This window comes from Miscanthus floridulus, chromosome 19, assembly GCF_019320115.1.
Source record: "Miscanthus floridulus cultivar M001 chromosome 19, ASM1932011v1, whole genome shotgun sequence".
In the NCBI taxonomy this organism is placed as follows: Eukaryota; Viridiplantae; Streptophyta; class Magnoliopsida; order Poales; family Poaceae; genus Miscanthus; species Miscanthus floridulus.
The window spans coordinates 65,670,544-65,692,195 of record NC_089598.1 but is presented as its reverse complement, the minus strand read 5'-3'; the positions used below and the strand labels follow the sequence as shown (position 1 = coordinate 65,692,195).

At 45.9% G+C, this 21,652-nt stretch overlaps 1 protein-coding gene across 1 annotated transcript; it reads left to right on the top strand.

Annotated features, from left to right (window-relative positions):
* The first annotated feature begins 18,600 nt into the window (after positions 1-18,600).
* Positions 18,601-19,817, top strand: LOC136529885 (peroxidase P7-like). Its single transcript, XM_066522934.1, has 2 exons — positions 18,601-18,941; positions 19,042-19,817. Exons 1-2 carry the CDS (start codon positions 18,723-18,725, stop codon positions 19,798-19,800), a joined length of 978 nt encoding a protein of 325 aa, XP_066379031.1. The 5' UTR covers positions 18,601-18,722; the 3' UTR covers positions 19,801-19,817.
* The last annotated feature ends 1,835 nt before the right edge of the window (positions 19,818-21,652 follow it).

Below are 21,652 nucleotides of genomic sequence, written 5' to 3'. Positions count from 1 at the left end.
CCTTTGATGGCATATTCCTTCAAATATCCTGAGTATCTTTGGACCAACTGTACTAAAGCTTTGCATGCGACTTTGACATGTCTTACCTGCTTCTGTATAAGCAGACAGGGCAATAATTTTTGCTAACACTCTCATCCTCGAGTATAATCTTTTTCAGATCCTTGTCTCAAGTATAAGTACTCGGACACAGGCTTGAGGGCTGCAGGGTACAAATCCTCTATGGATGTTTTTTCTTTTAGACCCTCTAACTCTTTGTTTTTGCAAACAGCAAGAGGCTAGGGGGCCACACTCAGTGAGTGCACATTTTTTAAATGTGCACGTCACCCGAAGGCTTCATAGAGCACCTCATGGCTTCACTCATGAAAGCACTCGGACTATGTTTGTTTGTACCTAGCAAGATCAGGAGGAACAAGAAGGCTTCCGAGTTCAACCATGACATGCTCGAGGGCTTGACGAACCAGGGTCCTAGGGGTTCCCCATGGGGGTACTACATGGATGGGCCCTAGGATGGCCCACGATCTATTGAAGGACGCGAGAAAAGGTGGCATGGAGTTCATGATTCTAGATCGACTTAGTCGGCTTACTATGAAAGCTAGATTCTGTAATAGGACTAGGACTCTTCTCTTGTGACCAACTAGGACTAGATACGTGCCCTTACCCTCTCCCCTATATAAAGAGAGGTACGGTGCACCCCCTAGTAACCCTAATAATCATACAGTCAATCCAACGCAAAAGGCTATATGTCGACTGGACATAAAGGCTATTACTCGACAAGAGGGTCTAAACTAGTATAAATTGTTCATCTCTTTGCATTTATCGTCGAGTTCTGCGTACGTCGAAGCCCTCCGAACATCGTCCTAGGTACCCCCCGTGACAGGTTACCGGTCATCAAGCATCGACAAATAGACATGTGGTTGTACGCAACATTGCACTAGGCGAGAGACACTACAAACCGGTCCTTATGTGATCGAAGCGAGCATCTCCCCAGGAATCATATGCTGGCATTCTCGCCAAGATAACTTATCCCACATAAGTTATCCCCGCTCGCCCCCTATCGGTGTTTACTTTCAAGTTTATCCATTTTAAGTTTCGTTAATCATTATCCCTAAGTTCATCTATGTCATGGAGCTCATAAAACAACAAGATAACCATTTATCTTAATTCAATAATAATCATTTCATAATAACTGAGCTCATATTCTAGGATAACAATTAAGTAAGTTATACATTTAGTGATGATTAAAGCAAGATGGTAGAGGAGAGGGGAGCTAGGACTTGCCTTCGTTGTTGGCTTCTTCTGGCGAGTTCTCGTAATTGGGGTCTTTGCTTTCCCGGTAGTCACCATTGTCTGTTGGCGTAGCTATCGTATAAGATTACCACAAAACACAAAATGAAAAGGGAAAACAAACATAGAACAATATGGTGTCACTATGGTGAATGCATAGAGCTAGATTTTAGAGGTGGTTTCACCTATAAAAGAGCTAGGATGCAAAAAGTTATGCATTTTAGAAGTTTATTCTATAGCTAATTAATTTGATAGAATTTTACAAGTATTTTCTGGTGCATGAAAATGGGTGTAAACTATATGATTAAATTCCCTAATGCTTCATGTTTATTTACAAATTTATAGGAATTTTTCTAAGCTTGGAAAGTAGGTTTATAGCATTTTGTGTACACTAACCGGGTGTACCTAGTGTTTTCCTAAGTGTACCCAGCATTGTGTGTGTGGCATGTGTGTGTGATAGTGGGCCAGCCCGCCATGTCAGGAGATGATGGTGTCGTTGGCATTATGGCCTCGAGCCCATGCGACAGAGAAAGAAAGGGAGAGGGAGCTGACGATAGGGATGGAGTGGCCACAGCAACGCCATTTCCATCTGGCCCCACATGACAGCGAGGGAAAGGAGGGGGAAGAGGAGAACGGCGACGGACGATGGCCGTGCCGATGATGAAAACATGGGAGGAGGCGCTAAGCTCGTCGGAGTGGGTTACACCGATGGTGGCAGCCCTTAGAGGTGAAGGAAGACTGGTGGACGGTGCTCGTGGGGTCACGTCACATCTGGTGACGTCGTCTCCGACGGCAGTGGGTGCCCATAGCGGTGGTGGTGGCTCACCAGAGAAGTTGAGGCGGCGTCGTGCGATGGACTTGACCCTAGAGGCCCTAACCTAAACAACTAACTACGTGTACGTGTGTGCAAGTGAGCGGGGAGTGTAGTGGTGATGGTGTAGTGCCCGACCGAACCCTGGTCGGCAGAGGTCGTCCGCCATGGCGGCTCGGCGACATCGCCACACAGAGGCATAGACTATCGACTAGCTACAGCAAAAAAAGGAAGAGGAGAAGGTTGGGGACTCACTTGCTTGCCCATTTGGCCAATGGCGCAGCAGAGAAGGAGGAAGAAGGAGGCGGCTTCAATGGCGCGGGTGACTCCCAATTTGGGGGAAGTCAAAGCAGAGTAAGGAGGAGAAGGGGAAAGGGTAAGAGGAGGGGAAGATGGGGTGTTCCCGCTCGTGGCAGAGCTGGTGGAGGAGAGGGTGAGGCCGGAGCGGCAATGGCTAGGCCAATTTATAGGCCGCCCATGTCGGTTCCAGTGGCGAGATATTTCTCGCCCGCCGAGCTCACTCGGGGCGAGCACACGTGCCTAATGCCTTTAGGTCGGTTCGCCAAAGTGCGGGCTTGCCCATGCGTGTGACCGAGAGAGCTCAGGCTCATCTATGGCGGTATGGCAGGGTGGGTTGGCCACTGCATGTCGAGGGAGGAGCAGTGACAGAGAGAGAGAGAAGAGGGGAGAGGCAAAGCGGTGGAGTCGGGCCAGGAAAGATCTCGCGAGCATCTCGGAGGGCTTTACTTCACCGGGGTGAGACGGTGGTGGTAGGGCCAGGCCGCTTGTGCGGCGACATGGTATTTGCATCGTTGGCCCAGGGTAGAAGACAGGTCTGACAGCCAGGTCCCACCTGCTAGAGAGAGTGAGGGAGAGGGAAGAGGGGGCGGGCGCTGGTTTGGGCTGGGGCGCGGCGATGCATGGGCTAGCCCGCCGTGGGAGGGAGAGGGAGAGGAGAAGAGAAAAGGGTGGAGGTGGGCTGCTGCTACTGCTGTGGGCCGAGGGGAGGGGATGCTCATTTCTCTATTTCCTTTCCTTTTTCTTTTTCCCAAATTTCCTATACTATGTTTGAATGCATTTTGAATTTGAATTTGAATTTGAATATGAATGCATGCAAGGTGTACCACCGTATGTTCAACAAGCAAGCAAACACTCAAGCACGCAATTCTACACCTATAGTTTTATTCCTATGTTGATCTATTTATATTAATTCCTAGGTTAATTAATTATATGTATGGGTTCCTATGCAAAATTTTAAAAAGTTCAAATTTTTAGTGGTTTTCAAATTAAGTCAAAATTCAGGGTGTTACAGGCAGGCAGGGATGAACCGGATCAGATACAAACACATATCAGTGGTGTATTCTATCACATTTTTTCGCGTATCTCGGAATGAGATACAGATCCTCATCTAGCCTAAGCACTTAATAAAGTATTGCACTGATCACGTAACATTTCCTCAATCACTTTTGGTGGCTAGAGCACTAAATGATGATCCTCATCTCTCTCACAACTTTAGCACACTCTTGCAATATAAAATGAGCTGACCAAGGGGTGTATATAGTAGCCCCAACATCCAAAACTAGCCATTGGACCAGTATTGCACAGCGTGCAGTGACTCCACCGGAGAGTTATGGTGCTGCCATGTAGCCCATTGGAATTTGATTGTTGCTGCTCAATCAGTTCGGTGGTCATTTTCGGTGCCCCACTGTAAAGTTCTGGTGCATTGTCAAACCCTTCGTTTCTATTGCCCAATAACACACCTTAGCATTTGGTGCTCTCTCAGTGCCATGCACTGTGGAGAGTTCCGGTCCTCCCTATATCCTCCATTGTCCATGTGCACAGCCTAAAGCAATAAGATCAGTACATGCAGTTACTTTTGCTCCTACTAAGACCAAAAATTTATCAATAGCAAAAACAACTAGAAGTTCTTTTTCAATTGTATCATAATCAAGTTGTGATCATGTCAAAGTTTTGCTAGCATATAAATTTGCATCATGTTGTTTGTCTTTAGTTTGGCCAAGAATGGACCCAACTACAAAATTGCTTGCATCACACTTGATTTCAAAAGGCAGCGTCCAGTCAAGGTGTAGGTTCATTGGAGCTGAGATAATAAGTGTTTTCTTCAGTAAATAAAAGGCATCTGTAAGAAATCTTTTATGAAATGCCTATAGAACCCCGCATTGTGGGGCGGACCCACAGTGTATGCCGCATGGGCCATGGCATACTCTGTGGTCCAGCAGTCAGTGACCCATAATAGAAATTTTCTCTGTAAAAAAATGACTGACGTCCGTCTCTCGGTTAGCTTTTGCGCTGTGCACACGCACGGTGTAAACACCGCCTCGCGCACGCGACGGTCCAAGTCCAACGAAGTGGAGACATCAAATCGAGTCATCGAGAACGCACACGAACCCTACCCCATGTGGCAAGCCGGCACGCGTGGCGCGGCGGTGGCCTGGCCACGGAATCGCGCCTCACCTCACACGGAGACGGAGCTTGGTTGCTTCGGCCCAGGGTCCTCAGTCCTCCGACCTCTCTGTCCTCACGCTCGCGCCGCGGCATCGACTGCCGAGCCGACTAGCCGCTCCTTGCCGCGGCTCCGCTGCGAGCTGGGGTGCTAGGGCCGAGTGCCCGACGAGCGACGTTGGCCACACCACCACGGCATAGGGTAGACACTAGACGGCTTCCAGTTGCAGACTTGCAGAGATTTATTTTCTAATTAAAAAAACTTGCGTTCCTACGGTCCTACATACTTTTTATTTATTTATTTATTTATTAGTGATTTGTTTGAATTTCCGTTCGTGAGTTCGTTCAACACACCAATAATTAGCGTCAGTCCATCGACCTTCATATCCTGTGACTTGTGGGTTTTCTAACAGAAACATGATTTTTATCAAGATTTGTTGTAGTTTCTAGCTTAATCTTTGAATTTAAGGTTTACCGTGCGATTTAATGTATGTGGTTTTACCGAATTATAATATGGTTTTACCGAATTGTATAAGAATTTTTTGCGGCATACCTATAGTAAAATTCTAGGTCCGCCACTACACATGGTCAAGAAAGCTTTGAATCCCTTTGATATTTGTGGGTCCATTCCAAAATTTTCTAAAACTCCCGAACAACAAAATATACTATGTTTATTGCATGCAAAGAAAGTTTTTAGGGTACATAAAATATAAGATAACAATGACCTTAAGATAAAATAACATTACGATAACAAAGACCTCTTTCAGAAGAGGTACAGCCTTTTTCACAACTAGGTCAATGTTAGTGTTGAAGTTTTCATACACATTATATATTAACCACCTCATGAATAGTTTTCTAGCATCTGAGTGGGGTCTTAGATGTGTAAGAGCATGGTGGATTGACGGAGTTACTTAGGCTAGGAGCCATGATGAACCAATGCCTTTGGCTCAACTCAGACCAATAGCAAACCGGATCACGCTAGCATTGCTCCCAACATGCCTTAGCTTCGGCGTGGCTCTATTTTCATGGATATTCTTCTAGTACCACCACAATCTTCACTACGAATGTAGGCCCCCTTTGGATCATAGGAAAGTTTCCTGTTTCCTGCGTTTTTCCTATGAAAATGAACTGATCCTATGAAATTCCTATGTTCCAAAGGAGGCCTATGTGTATGTAAATGGTTTTATGTCACAGAGAGCATATATAATGAGAATACAATGAGCTAGTGTAACATACTAGACTGGTTTGGGGCTACATGCGGCATGTGACCTCATTTGTCTGTGAGCATGAGATCTGTTGCATCTGGACGTATGTTTTATAACTAGAAGCAATGGTGATAGGTGGATCCGATGTTGGAGAAGCAAGTAATTGGGCCAGGTAGGTGGATCTAACGGCTCCAAACACTGTCGGGTTAACCCATAACTTAGATGTTGTTATGTCGCTGTCGTGTCAAGCCACAAACCAGTAGTGATCACTGGTGCAGCAAGGCTTTTTGCTCCCGGTTGGGAAACCCCTTTAGTCCCGATTTCCCAACCAGAAGCACCAATCCAGGACTAAAGGTGATGCCCGGGACTAAAGGGGGACCTTTAGTCCTGGTTGGAAACACCAACCGGGAGTAAAGGGGGCCTCTAGGCCTGGCCAGGGACCGCCACGGGGCAGGACATTGAGTCCCGGTTGGTGTTACCAACCGGTACTAAATGTCCCTCTTTTTTTTTCCTTTTTCTGGTTTCTATTTTTGGTTTCTTTTTTCATTTAATGATTAGTTTTGATATTAAAATACATTTTCGAATACGCTGCTAATAGTAATATATATGTGTACTTCACACGCGTAAGTTTTCGTTCGAACTTTGTACATAAATAACAAACGAATATACGCGTACATGCATATATATATGATGATCATATATATACACACGTTATTTTATGTACATATAATATGTGCATATATATATATATATATATATATATATATATATTACAAAGGTTTGATATATAAATTGTTTATGTCCTTAGCAATTTACTCCTCCAGATTTGGCATCCACATTTCGTTCGGGTCATTGTAGAACTCGCCATTGGGGTTGATGACCTGGTCATTTAGAAATCCTGCTATAGTCTCTCGAATTGCTTTAAGTTGGTCAAGTCGTATGATTCTTTCCCTCAACCATTCAGTCTTCAATAAAAGTTAAAGGAAAAAGTATTAATATATATATGTATGTGTATTGCTCATGTAATTACTTATACAAATGAGAGCAATAAAGAAATTGTAAATATACGATCGAAATAATATAAAGGAAAAAGTATTTATATACGTACTTTGAGTTGCTCTTCAGGAGTTCTCTTTGAGTACGTCATGATGAACTCGCAAACATAGTATCCGTAGTAGTTGTTACCCTGCTCCTGCCTTAGAACCCACTTTTACGACAAAAAAATCAATTAGAATGAATTGAAATCATCATATGGTGTTAATTGAATATAAATGTGTAGTTATAGTACTTACTTTGTGTGCGATTACACCCAGGGGCACTTTGCAATATTTCATTTTTTGTTCCTCAATGAACCTTTTCCAAACCCTGCTCCCAATAAAATAAAAAAATAATTTAACCTTTAATAATTGTTGAGAGATCGGCGCCATTATATATATATATATGTTTCTATAGAGAAACTAAATTAATTACCCTTGTATAATATCTATCATGTCTTGATACTCCGTTTGCAGTTTTCTCAACGAGTCTAAGATTTTCAATCTACTATTGACCATATCGATGACCATCAATATCCAGTGATTGCTGCATAAACATATATATATATATATATATATATATATATATATATATATGTGTGTGTATGTGAGAGAGAGGTAACTAGCTAGTAAGGAAATATTGATGTCCCATATATATGATCGACATTAATTACTTATAATAACACTCACTTGAAGTTGTAGGGGAAGAGTATCTCCTTCTTGTCGCGTTGGTTCACTAAGAAATTCATGAGATTTCTCTCAGGTTGAGGCTTATAATCCTTCGAGGGGTTAGGGTGCTTGTATACGACATACGGATCAACGAACCCAATATCATTATCCTTTCTCTTTCTAAGTTCTATCATCTCATATCTGCATACATGAAAATTGTGAATATATATATTGTGAATATATAATAAAGAAATTGTGAATATAGTAGAAAATAATCACACTTACAGACAATAGCAGCTAATGAGACTTTTGTCGAGAGAGTCCAGGTGGCATAGTTGGTGTAATTCTGGAAGCTGGACATAGATAATGTCATTGCCACGGAAGTAATGGTGGTTTCTAATTCTGACAGAAAGATAGATTTGTCCCGCATCAGACGCCGACATGTACCACCCGTTTAGCAGGTACATTTGCGTACCCAGTTCACCTAATTTCTCTGGGTTGTATAGACTCTGGCCTGATACAAATTTCTTGTAAGGATCCACTTCCGGAGCAGATGGTCCTTCAGCGAGCACTTCGGCAAGGTTCAAACCAGTGTCCTCATAAAACCGAAGAAACGACTCATAGCCGCCTACCTCCTCCACTAAGTTTAAGTTTGAACCATATTAGTTAGGAACGACAACGGGGGGATTGATTGTTGCGATTGTTATCCGAGTTGTGCAACACCTTTCCCTACTCTCTTCTTTTTTTGCGCCGCCTCATATGACTTGGTGAGAGAGTGGTCATAGTCCGATATCGGTTGTTTCGCGGCTCTCTTAAGAGAATCCCATTTTTTTTGTTCCAACTTCTTTCTTAGCTGATCTGGAGGTAGGAAGAAGTATGATGGCTCCAGGTTCTCCCTTGCTCGTCATGCCTATTTTGCACCTTCAAAGAAATCTATCACTTCTTTTTCTACTGCATCCTTTAATTCCTGTTCACTTTTCTCATAAGATAGTTTTTGGGGAATAACTGGATGAGTATTTGCTTTTTGTTTCTTTATCGGCGGGCAGGGAAACGACTTTGTTTGCGGGGCGGACCTCTTAGGGGCTGGCTTCCTTGGAGGTGGGGGAGGCGTTGGAGACCGCCTTGGAGGCAGTGTAGACATTGGAGGCAGCGGAGGCATTGGAGACCTCAGTGGAGGAGTTGTGGACTTCCTTGGAGGCGGCGGAGGAGTTGGAGATGGTGGGGATGCAGCAGTGCCTTCGAAGGCGTCATCATTGCCCTAAGCACTATGATGTTTGGGAGAAGCAACAACTGGACTTTGGTTGGCGGAGGCCCTTCTTTGTGAGTACAAAAAATAATGAGATATAAGTAAATGCTTATTATTAGTCATGCCCATAGAAAATTATCAAAAAATTGTTTTGTTAACTTTTGTCTGCACCTAATGTCTGCTGGCGGTGGAGCAGACGCCCTAGGGATAATGATGTAGCGCTTGCGCCATAGTATATATGCCTTCTCTACTTCTCCTAGAGTTTTCTCTCTATCACCTCCAGGAATGTCAAGAGCTAGATCCTCATAACCTTTGCTCACTTTATCCACTGTGACCCTAGCATATCCAGGTTGTATTGGTGCCCCATGGATTCTTGGTGTCTTGGTAGGGTCTGGAGGAGTAAAAACACCGACAATGACCTTGATTGTGTCATTCCCCCTTGGAACATGTAGCACAATTGATGTCATTAGAGTAGTGACATCATCCACGGGGAAGCGCAGCGCTGCGTCATCTTGCTTTGGCAGCTCAGTGGAAGCGCAGCTGCTTTACAACCGACCAGGGGGGCTAATATTAACATTCATTCCTGGCTCTGATGCCTGCCTCTAGGCACTCATTGCTATTTGCACTTGCTTTCTGATTTCTTCCTGCATTCTTGCTTCCATTGCTTTTTCTCGCTCCTTTGCTTCAAGCACCATTTCCTCCAACATTGTCACCCGCGCTGCTTGCTCCTCCTTGCTTCTCTGGCAGCTTCGGTAGGTTTCCCTGTCATTAGGGAAACCATGAACCCATGGAGTGTTGCGTCCTAAGCCTCTGGTTCGGCCAGTGTGTTCAGCAGTCCCGATGGCATACGTCAGCTCATCCTTCTCTCTATTGGGATTGAACACACCAATCTCTTTAGCTTCTATAGCAAAAGCCAATCGGCGTGCTGCTGTTTCGAGTTTTTGCCCATACACTGCCAGACTGGTCTATGGGTCGAGTCTTCCCCCATGACCGAAAAACTAATTCTTCGAGCGTGGGGGCCACTTGGCTGATTCTGGTTCGATCCCCTTAGCAATAATGTCCGCTTCCATTTTTTGCCACTTCGGAATGGCAGTATCGTAGCCACCTGATCCCATGTCATGGTGGTATACCTTTTTTTGGGCATTCTCTTGGTTCTTTCTCACCCGTGCCTCACCCTCTGCTGATGTCTTGTACTCTACGAAATCATTCCAATAGGGCCTCTGTTTCGAGATCGGGCCCGTAGCAATATTGAAATTCGGCGTTTCATTCTTCTTGATGTATGTGTTGTATAGGTGTTTCTTCCAAGTCTAGAATTGTGTGGCCATCTTCTTCATAGCCCGTGATCGAACTAGCTCCTTCAATTCATCATCGTTGATATCATCATAATGATCCGCTTGCAATGTGAAATGGGCAAGGATATCATTCCAGAGCAAATTCTTGTCAACATCAAAGACAAAACTAACATTCGTTGATCTTTTTCTTCCATTCATGGATACTGATCGGAATTCTGTCCCTTACAAGGTACCCACAGTGTTCCACGAATTTCCTTTTATGTGGACCAAGTGGTTCGCCTGTCTCAATGTTGAATTCCGATATTATGTACCAGCCCTCCAGTGGTTTCTTCGGTCCTCGAACATTTTTGCTCTTCGCCGTTGTGGTCACCGATCCAGAGGGCAAATATAAAAAAATAATAAATAAATATCTTTTGTACATAGAAATATATACAATATTCACATATAATATATATTTAGTATATATACCTCGCCTGTATTTTCTTGCAAAACATTTTCTTGCTCATTTTCAAGAGCTAGGTATTGACTTCCATCATCAACATCCTGCTCACCAGCATTGGCAATAATATTCATCATTTCTTCCTCCATGTTGTCTCCCGGGGCAGCCATATCTAACAAATTTAACAAAATTTAAGTCACATATATAAACAAGTCATATATATACAATAAGTCATATACAAATTTATCTAAGTCACATATATATAAACAAGTCATATATGTAAACAAGTCATATATGTACAATAAGTCATAAACAAAATAAATCTAAGTCACATATATAAACAAGTCATATAAACAAGTCATATATATAAACAATTCATATATGTAAACAAGTCATATATGTACAATAAGTCATATACAAAATAAATCTAAGTCACATATATAAACAAGTCATATAAACAAGTCATATATATAAACAATTCATATATGTAAACAATCATATATGTCAACAAGTCATATATGTAAACAAGTCATATATGTAAACAAGTCAAATAAACGACGAATTCGCCCTAGCGAGAACAACGAATTCGCCCTAGCGAGAATGATGATTCGCCCTAGCGAGAACGACAATTCGCCCTAGCGAGAACGACGAATTCGCCCTAGCGAGAACGACGAATTCGCCCTAGGGCAAATTCATCGTTCTTGCTAGGGCGAATTCGTCATTCTCGCTAGGGCGAATCGTCGTTCTCGCTAGGGCGAATCGTCATTCTCGCTAGGGCGAATCGTCGTTCTCGCTAGGGTATACAACAACGGGGCGGCGTTGCTCTGCATATACAACAACGGGGGTGGCGTTGCTCCGCATATACAACAACGGGGCGACGTTGCTCCGCATACAACACAACGACGCGGCCTTGGTCCACATACAACACAACGAGGCTACGTTGCTCCGCATACAACACAACGAGGCGGCGTTGCTCCGCATACAACACAACGAAGCGGCGTTGCTCCGCATACAACACAACGACGGTGTTGCTCCACATACAACACAACGAGGTGTTCCTCTGCATATATCACATATAAACACATATCGACGTACGTAGGGGTCGGCGGTGACGATCGACGTATGTAGGGGTCGGCAGTGATGGGCGTCCGGAGGCGGTGATGACGAGGGCGGTGTCGGTGGCCGGGTGGAGTCGTTAGGGCCGCGCGCGCGGCGTCAGTGGAGGCGTGGCGTCGGGCGCCAGGGGCGGCGTGGCGTCGGGCATCAGGGGCGGCATGCGTCAAGGGTGGCTTTAGGGGCGTGGCGTGGCGTCAGGGGTGGCGTGGCGTCGGGCCGAGCCGTAGTGTGGCATCGGGGCGGTGGGACGTCGAGGTGCCGAGCCGGGGTGGTAGGGGGCGGTGCATCGGCGAGCGTGCTTAGTCAGAGCGTGCGACGTCAGGGCGGTGGGGTGCCAGTGTGCGTGCGGGCGCTCGTGAGGTGCGGCATCGACGGTGGATTGGACGAGCGGCGGTGGGTCTGTTAGGGCTTGGCTCGACAGTGGGGAGGAGGAAGAAGAGGGGTCGGGGTAGGCGTAGAGGCTATATAAGGGAGAGGACCTTTAGTCCTGGGTGCCACCACCAGCCGGGACTAAAGGCCCTTTAGTCCTGGGCCCTATTAACGCCTGGGACTAAAGGTCGCACCTTTAGTCCTGGCTGGTGGTGGCGCTCGAGACTAAAGGTAACCTTTAGTCCCGGCTGGTGGTGGCGCCCGGGACTAAAGGTTTTTGGCGGGCAGCAAAACTGCAGTTTCGTTGCCCGCCAATTCATTAGGATTTTAATATATTTCTTTTTACACAAATGATAAAAGGATAGTTAATTGCACAGAAAATTAAATAAAAGGCATAAAATATTTAAAAAAAATATAGATTCTATTTTGCTTTATTGCACACAGGAAAATTATGTGACCTAAAGTTTTAATTTTTTTAACAAGTTTTAAAACACAATATAGTGTTTAAATTACTATTTCGATAATGCAAATATATAGTGTTTAATTAAATTCAGAAAAACTCTTGTGTTTCGACTAGAAATTTGTTTTCACATCATTTGAACGTGACATAATCCCACCATCAAACATAAATTTGTTTTCACATCATTTCAACGTGACATAATCCCAACATCAAACATAAATTTGTTTTCATATCACTTCAACGTGACATAATTCAACATCAAACATAAATTCACAATTATTACATAATATCTCTAATACACACTATTGAACATCAATATATGTATATCAAGCGGGCACAGTAGTGAACTTCTTCTTGACGTATGTCCCTTGGTTATGATCGCACCGTAACCATGGAGTGTCCTCATCGTTTAGCTAGATGCTAGGATCTTCATTCACTGTGAAGGGTGAAATTCAGTCATCCTTTTCATAATCTTCTAACATGTCTCACTTGTCTTCGATTCCGACGATGTTTCTTTTTCCTGAAAGAACTATGTGGCGCTTTGGCTCATCATTGATTGGGTGGTTGTCGTTTTTCCCTCTCTTCGGTTTTGTAGACATGTCCTTGACATAGAACACCTGAGTCACATCCTTCGCAAGGACAAACGGTTTGCCTTTGTACCCAATATTGTTGAGGTCCACTGTTGTCATTCCATACTGGTTGTCAACTGCTACGCCGCCTCCAGTCGTCTTTACCCACTAGCACTTGAAACAAAGGTACCTTAAAATGAGATGCATAGTCTAGTTCCCATATCTCCTCTATGCGGCCATAGTATGTTTGCTTGTTCCCACTAGGGTCGGTGGCATCTATGCGGACACCACTGTTTTGGTTGGTGCTCCTTTTATCATGTGCTATTGTGTAAAATGTATTCTCATTTATCTCGTACCCTTTGTATGTGAGGATATGCCACGATGGCTGCCTAGCCAACAATACAGCTCCTTATCAATACTCTCATCACCCTGACATTCTTTTCTCAACCAGTCGCTGAAAGTTTCCATGTGCTGATGCATAATCCATGCTTCAGACTTCCCTGAGAACTCAGATCGGAGGAGGTTCTTGTGTGTCTCGATATACGGATCTACCAAGGAGGAGTTCTGTAGAACTGTGTAGTGTGCTTTATTGAAATAATCATCACCCTTACCAATATATGTTTTCTTCCCTAGTGTCCCGTTTCCACTTAGTCTCCCCTCGTGTCACGATTCAGGAACACCAATCGGGTTAATATCGGGAATGAAGTCAACACAGAACTCAATGACCTCCTCTGTTTCGTAGCCCTTGGCGATGCTTCCTTCTGGCCAAGTACGGTTGTGAACATATTTCTTCAGGATTCCCATAAACCTCTCAAAGGGGAACATGTTGTGTAGGAACACAGAACCGAGAATAGTAATCTCCTTGACCAGATGAACTAGGAGGTATGTCATGATATCAAAGAAGGAAGGAGGGAACACCAACTCAAAGCTGACAAGACATTGAACCACATCATTCTGTAGTTTCGCTAGATCCGTTGGATCGATTGCCTTCTGAGAAATTGCATTGAGGAATGCACATAGCTTCACGGTGGCTAGACATACATTTGGTGGTAGAATTCCTCTTAATGCAACTAGAAGCAATTGAGTCATGAGCACGTGGCAGTCATGGGACTTTAAGTGTCCAAATTTCTTCTCTGGCACATTTATTATACCTTTTATATTCGAGGAGAATCCAGATGGTACCTTAATGCTATCTAGGCATTCAAACAAGCTGTCCTTCTCTTCTTTGCTAAGAGTGTAGCTGGCAGGACTTAAGTACTGGCGTCCATCATCTGTCTTCTCTAGATGTAGGTTGTCTCATTCTTTCAAACACCGCAGGTCCCGTCATGCTTCAATTGTGTCCTTAGGCTTCCCATACACGCCCATGAAGCCTAGCAGGTTCACACAAAGATTCTTCGTCAGGTGCATCACGTTAATCACGCTGCGGACCTCTAGGACTTGCCAATAGGGTAGCTCCCAAAATATGGACTTCTTCTTCCACATGGGTGCGTGACCGTTGGCGTCCTTCAAAACAGGTTGGCTGCTAGGTCCCTTTCCAAATATTACTTTCACATCATTGACCATATCGAGGACGTCCTCACCAGTTTGGTTGCGAGGCTTGGTCTGGTGGTCTGCCTTACCTTTAAAATGCTTGCCTTTCTTTCTTACGGGGTGATTTGTAGGAAGAAATCATCGATGCCCAAGGTACACGACCTTGCGACACTTTTTCAAGAATATACCTTTCATGTCATCGAAACAGTGCGTGCATGCATTATATCCCTTGTTTGATTGTCCTAAAAGATTACTTAGAGCTGGCCAATCATTGATTGTTACGAACAACAATGCTCGTAGGTCAAAGTGCTCCTGCTTGTGCTCATCCCACACGCGTACACCTGGCTTGTTCCACAAAAGTAGAAGTTCTTCAACTAGTGGCCTTAGGTACACATCGATGTCGTTGCCAGGTTGCTTTGGGCCTTGGATGAGCACCGGCATCATAATAAACTTACGCTTTATGCATAACCAGGGAGGAAGGTTGTAGATACATAGAGTAACAGGCCAAGTGCTGTGACTACTGCTCTGCTCCCCGAAAGGATTCATACCATCCGTACTTAAAGCAAACCTTAAGTTTCTTGCGTCACTTGCAAACTCGGGGAATTCTCTATCGATTGCTCTCCACTGGGACCCATCAGCAGGGTGTCTCAACATATTGTCTACCTTACAATCTTCTTTGTGCCATCGCAACAACTTTGCATGGTCTCTGTTTCTAAAAAGACGTTTCAAGCGTGGTATTATAGGAGCATACCACATAACCTTGGCAGGGATTTTCTTCTTGGGACGTTCGCCCTCAACATCACCAGGGTCATCTCGCCTGATCTTATACCGCGACGCATGACATACAGGGCATGCATCCAACTTCTCGTACTCCATACCACGGTAGAGGATGCAGTCATTAGGACATGCATGTATCTTCTGGATTTCTAATCCTAAACGGCAGACTACCTGTTTTGCTTCGTACATAGTGCTGGGCAATTCGTTATCCTTCGGAAGCATCTTCTTTTGGATTTTTAGTAACTCCGTGAATCCCTTGTCAGATACACCATTCTTTGCCTTCCATTGCAGCAATTCTAATGTGGTACCCAACTTTTTCTGCCCCGCATCACAAGTTGGGTATAGCAATTTCTTGTGATCCTCTAGCATGTGGTCGAACTTGATCTTCTTCTTTTCACTTTCGCATTCTCTTTGTGCGTCACGAATGGCCTGACCAAGATCGTCAGCGGGCTCCTCCTCTGCCCCTACCTCTTCTTCAGCGGGCTTCTCCTCTGCCCCCACCTCTTCTTCAGCTTCCCCCATTGTAGTATCTTTGAAGGCACCATATTCAGCAAAAATGTCATCATCGCCCCATTGTTCTTCTTCACCTTCTTCCATTATAACTCTGGTTTCTCCGTGCTTCGTCCAACAAATATAGTTTGGCATGAAACCCGACTTGAACAAGTGTGAATGAAGAGTCTTTGAGTTAGCATATTCCATCTTATTCTTACATACGGCACATGGGCAGCACATGAAACCATCGCGTTTGTTTGCCTCGGCCGCACGTAACAAAGAATGCACGCCGTCCATAAACTCTTGGGAGCGACGATCAGCATTGTACATCCAATGCCGACTCATCTGCATTACATGACATAAATATCGTATTAAAATCTAGAACATAATTAGTTAATTATACAACATGCATACCACCACAAAAGTTATAAATTTAAGAAAGCCTCGCTACAATGTAGACAATCCCAACTACCACTAAAAACACTAAAGCTAAAATGCACTTCAGCAGCACAAGGATTTCACGACCAATCCCAACTAAAATAGACAGATCCCCCGTTTGTTCAACATCTTTGGGCTTTTTTGGCTAGATCACTGCCTCATTAGCTGCCATATCTGCCTGTTGTGTAAGATATTTTTGCACGAGTTCAACATACTCTTCCTCCGAGTAGAAGCTTGAATATCCAGTGCCATCCCACTAAAATTAAAACAAAAAATTAGAACTTTAATCACAACCATCATGAAAATAGGTATAAACTAACCATAGTCATTAAATACGATAAAATAACTCACATTGCGATCCGGACACTTGTAGAAAATGCGACCCTCCTTCTTCACTCGGTACTCCATCACAATCTTCGTCTCATCACAACACTTGCCGCATGCAATGAGTGGGAGGCCCGGCCTAAGTCGCTTTGGAAACCCATGAGAGGCCGAGGACCCAGAAGCAGTTGTTAGCTACTCTCTATACTCATTTTTAATACACTATAAATTTCTCATTTTATAAATAAATAAAATTAAAAAAACTCTAAAATTCTCTATATCTCTAAACAATGAAGTGTGTTATGCATGCTACAAATGAACGGTGAATACTAGTTTTTAATAGCTACTTTAACCTTCCTTCATGTAAATATGCAAGCTTGAAGTGATTTTGAGCTCAAATTACTTACAAATGAAAAAAAAACCATAATAAAGAACCATATATATATAGTGAACAAAATGAGATAAGACAATGGTGAAACATGAGAGTATGAAGTTGGTAACCTTTAGAACCGAAGAATCGACGGAGGAATCAAAGAAATCGACGGAGGAATCGAAGAATGGATGGAGAAAAAGCAAGAACACTGCTTAAATTTGAACTGAAGCTCTCGGGCGAGCTCGGGGAGGAAGAAGACGGCCAGCAGGATTTATAGGGGGGACCTTTAGTTCCGGTTGGTGGATCCAACCGGGACTAAAGGTCACTTTCCAGTCCCGGGCCACGCCACTAGCCGGGACAAGAGCTTTACTCCCGGTTGGAGCCACCAACCGGGAGTAAAGGTCGACCTTTAGTCCCGGTCTCCAACCGGGAGTAAAAGTCGACCTTTAGTCCCGGTTGGTGGCTCCAACCGGGACTAAAGGTCCCCTGCCACAACGACCTGGCGCAGGAGCCGTTGGGCAGGGACCTTTAGTCCCGGTTGGAGCCACCAACCAGGACTAAAGGTCTCTCTAGTCCCGGGCACAATATTTCCCGGGACTAAAGTCTGATTTGGCCTTTGGATCAAAGGTCTGTTCTCTACTAGTGGATATATTACTACCAGGTGATGGCCTGGACCGCCAATGATATCCCAACTATCTCTAGCACCCGGTGGCTCTAACTTACAATGATATGTTACTGCCTGGTTAATAGGATTTCCAATCATTGTTCGGATCCTTGACTTATTACACGGCGGTAAAGCAAAATTATTATAGGCTCTATCACACTCGGTAGAGATGGTCCAACAGTGATTGGTTGGCTTATAATAGTGGGAGTAGGTTATTCGACGTTCATTCAAGGAGAAACAGGCATGCGTTAATCCTTGCACAGCTAATTGCATGTTACAGTTGACACGGTCATACTACTCTATGATATGAGAAGTCAGCGCATGATTAGGTCCAGCTAAACAATCGGATCCGACCAGAACCAATGGACCACCTTCCGATATTAGACTGTCTCCAACAAATTACTCATATGTGCACCAAACTTAAAATGGGTCTTAGATGGTACGGTATCGACCTCCAAATGAGTATCTATATGCAAACCTATTTTGGGTTGTAGCAGAGGCACAACCTAAATATGAGTATCATCTCTCCTGTAGACTCATTTGTATAAATAGTTCTCTTTTGATCCTATTCTTTTATAAGACAAAAAAAAAAAGAAGATATGGAACCGATGTCATTGGTGTACGTTTTGTACGTCTCAATCGATCGTTCCAAACCCGGCCAGCATTTCGACCGGTTTTATCGACGTACATTGTAAGATTATTTTATTTTAGGTAAATCAATAAAAAGAATCCGCAAGTAGCACGTACGTCTAGTACCTGTTCCTCGTCATAAGCTAGAGCCAACAAGTACCTTGGTCCTTTCATGTTGACTTCGTCGCCATGAAGCACGAGCATGCATGCATGGCGGTGCAGACCAGAGGAAGTGGCAACACCAGCCACACGATCGCGCGTGCTCACGCGTACAAGCGGAAGCAAGTAAGCGCACGTTCGGAGAAGCCGGGCTGCCGCGGGTGAGCGGAGACACGACACCATACCCGGCCGCGCTAGCAAGCTGTATATAAGCACGCTTCGTCATGCTCATTTCGCACTGATCAGCTCAAGCCTCAAGCTCTCCATCCTCTCTTGCTTCTGTTCATATCCATTGCTTCACTACGCACTACTAGAAAACAACACCGTACGTCGGACGCCGGGACGACCTCGATCGTCGGCACACCACCTTGATCGACAGCCATGTCGCCTTCCAGGACCTGTTCATGGCTGGTTCCCCTGATCCTCTCGATTCTTCTCGCGTGCACGGCCAACGGCGACCATCTAAAGGTCGGCTACTACGACAAGACGTGCCCCGACTTGCAGCAGATCGTGCACTCCGTGATGGCGTCCAGGGTCGACGCCGACCAGTCGATGGCGCCCGCTGTGCTCCGCCTCTTCTTCCATGACTGCTTCGTCGACGTACGCCCCAATTTCACCGATCTTTCTGCCTAATCTAATCTTACTTGTTTCTGCATTGTGTCTTAAAGTTTTTGCACGAACGATGATATTGACACGGCAGGGATGCGACGGCTCCGTCCTCCTGGACGGGGCGCCCTTCTCCGAGAGCGAGAAGGACGCCACGCCCAACGCCAACTCGCTCCGGGGCTTCGACGTGATCGACGAGATCAAGTCCTACGCCGAGCGTGCCTGCCCGGCCACGGTCTCCTGCGCCGACATCCTCGCGCTCGCCTCCCGCGACGCCGTCGCCCTGCTCGGGGGCCCGACCTGGAAAGTGCAGCTCGGGCGCAAGGACTCGCGCGGCGCCAACAGGACCGGTGCCGAATACGGCCTCCCAGCCCCGAACTCCACCCTCGCCGAGCTCATTGACCTGTTCAAGCAGTACGACCTCGACGCACGCGACATGGCAGCGCTATCCGGCGCGCACACCATCGGCACGGCGCGGTGCCACCACTACAGGAACCGAGTCTACGGCTACAACGGCGAGGGCGGCGCCGACATCGATCCCTCGTTTGCGGAGCTGCGCCGGCAGACGTGCCAGTCCGCTTATGACGCGCCGGCGCCGTTCGACGAGCAGACCCCGATGAGGTTCGACAACGCGTACTACCGGGACCTTGTGGCTCGCCGCGGCCTCCTCACCTCCGACCAGGCGCTCTACGGCTGCGGTGGACTGCTGGACCATCTGGTGGAAATGTATAGCACGGACGGCGAGGCGTTCGCCAAGGATTTCGCCAGGGCAATGGTGAAGATGGGCAAAATACCACCGCCACCAGAGATGCAGGTGGAGGTGAGACTCAGCTGCAGTAAGATCAACTGGTGATATGTATATGCATGGAGAGGTAGATGCAATTCAATTTATAAATAAATGAATAAAACTTCTTGTGGATCGATTGTAATCGAATTATAATTCCTTCATTTGTATTTTTGCTTTTTAATTAACCAAGTTGTATATTTGTTATTTTAATTATACAGTGCTGAAATAAACATTTATGAACGGGCTGGTTATTTTGTACTTCATTATTCGTTTTTAGCACATTGCAATGTTTTTTTTTTTTTTACTGAGCACATTGCAAAGGTAGTCATAGGTTATTTTGTATTTGAAATTTTCCAGATAATTATAAGGGTTGGCACTTGGCAGCATTAATTAAATCACGGACATGACAGCAGTGATGGCTAGGTTGCAGTAGTTAGGTTGCAGCGGTTAAGCAGTGATGGCTCCTCGCCACCATTCCTGAGCGCTTTTATAAGCTTCAAAAACTCTGATTCATGAAAAATGGGCAAAATGTTCGATCGAGAAAAAAAACGGACATGACAACAACCGGTATTTAAAGCCGTGAAAAACAACCGAAAATAGCACAGCAATAAACGAGTGTTTCAATTGGAAGAAACACCTGAATTAGCAACCATTAGATTAGAAGCTAATTACGGGCCAGATGTGTTGCTTTGTTTTGTGGATTGTGCATCTTTCAGAACATACGGCCATTGGCAAATCAGGCCGGACGGCATGTTCTATAAAGTTTATTAAGGACAGTCCTAATGGGGCATTCATGGTAGTTTCTATCCCTTTTAATTAGCTTGAGAACTCAGCAACTCAGCAATTTTGTGACATGACAAGGGAGTTAACGAAGAGAGAGGGTGCAAAAGCAAGAAATCGTTTTCTCCTCAGGGAACGACGTCCTCACGCAAATCAACGCAACAAGAAACGAGAGAAAAGGCGTTGGGGAGAAACCACTGGTTTCCATCGCCCTCCTCCAGATCTGGTGCGTAGGCCACCGCTGCCGTGCTCGCCGCCATTGCGCAAGCCACCGCTGCCACAAGGATGCAAGCTTTTGCCGCAGCCAAGGCTCCTCCGCAGGTCGCGGTCGCCACCAGCCAGGCCGCCAGCCGCTGCGCTCGCCCGCGCCGCCGGCTGCCGCGCTCGCCCGCTGCTACGCCCACGCCGTGGCTGCCGCGCTCGTCCTCACGCGTCGGCTGCCACGCGTGCCCGCGCCGCCGGCTACCGAGCTCGCCCGATCTCTTCTGCTGGCGGGCCAGTGTCGCGGAGCTCTTCTCTTGGTGGGCAAGCGTCTGCGGCGTCGAGCTAGGCCCGCGCGCGCGCTGTCCTAGTCTCCGAAGACTCGGTACCGCCGTGTGGTCTGCAGAAAGGATCCAGAGAGGAGAGAGAGGAACGTGATGAATGATTGGTCAACTTTTTATCCGGACATTAGGAAAAAAAGTCTGGGAAGAATAGTTTCATGGCGCAATATACTTGGCCATGCAGCACGAGGCACGACGGCACGACACGAAGCACGAAAAAAAGCCCGACACGAACCCGGCACGACTCGATAAAACTCAGGCCCGGGCTGGCCCGGCCCGCTGCTCAAGCCGTGCTTGGGCTGACCCCCAAGCCCGTGGGCCAGCACGGCCCGGCACGATAAATAGAGGGAGGCCCGACAGCGGCCCGAGGCAGCCAGCCCATCATCAGCCCACGCCCCACGGCCCACGCTCGGTCGGTCGGCCCCTCGCCCCTCCCTTCATATATAAGGGACACGCCAACAGGCGACGGCCGCCTCCTCTCCTCACAACCCTAATCGGCTAATCCATTCGACATTTCGACTCCACCCGCTGACCCACCGCGCAGCACCCACACCGCTCTCGTCTTCGCCGTGCCGTCGTCTCCTCGGCGTCCGACC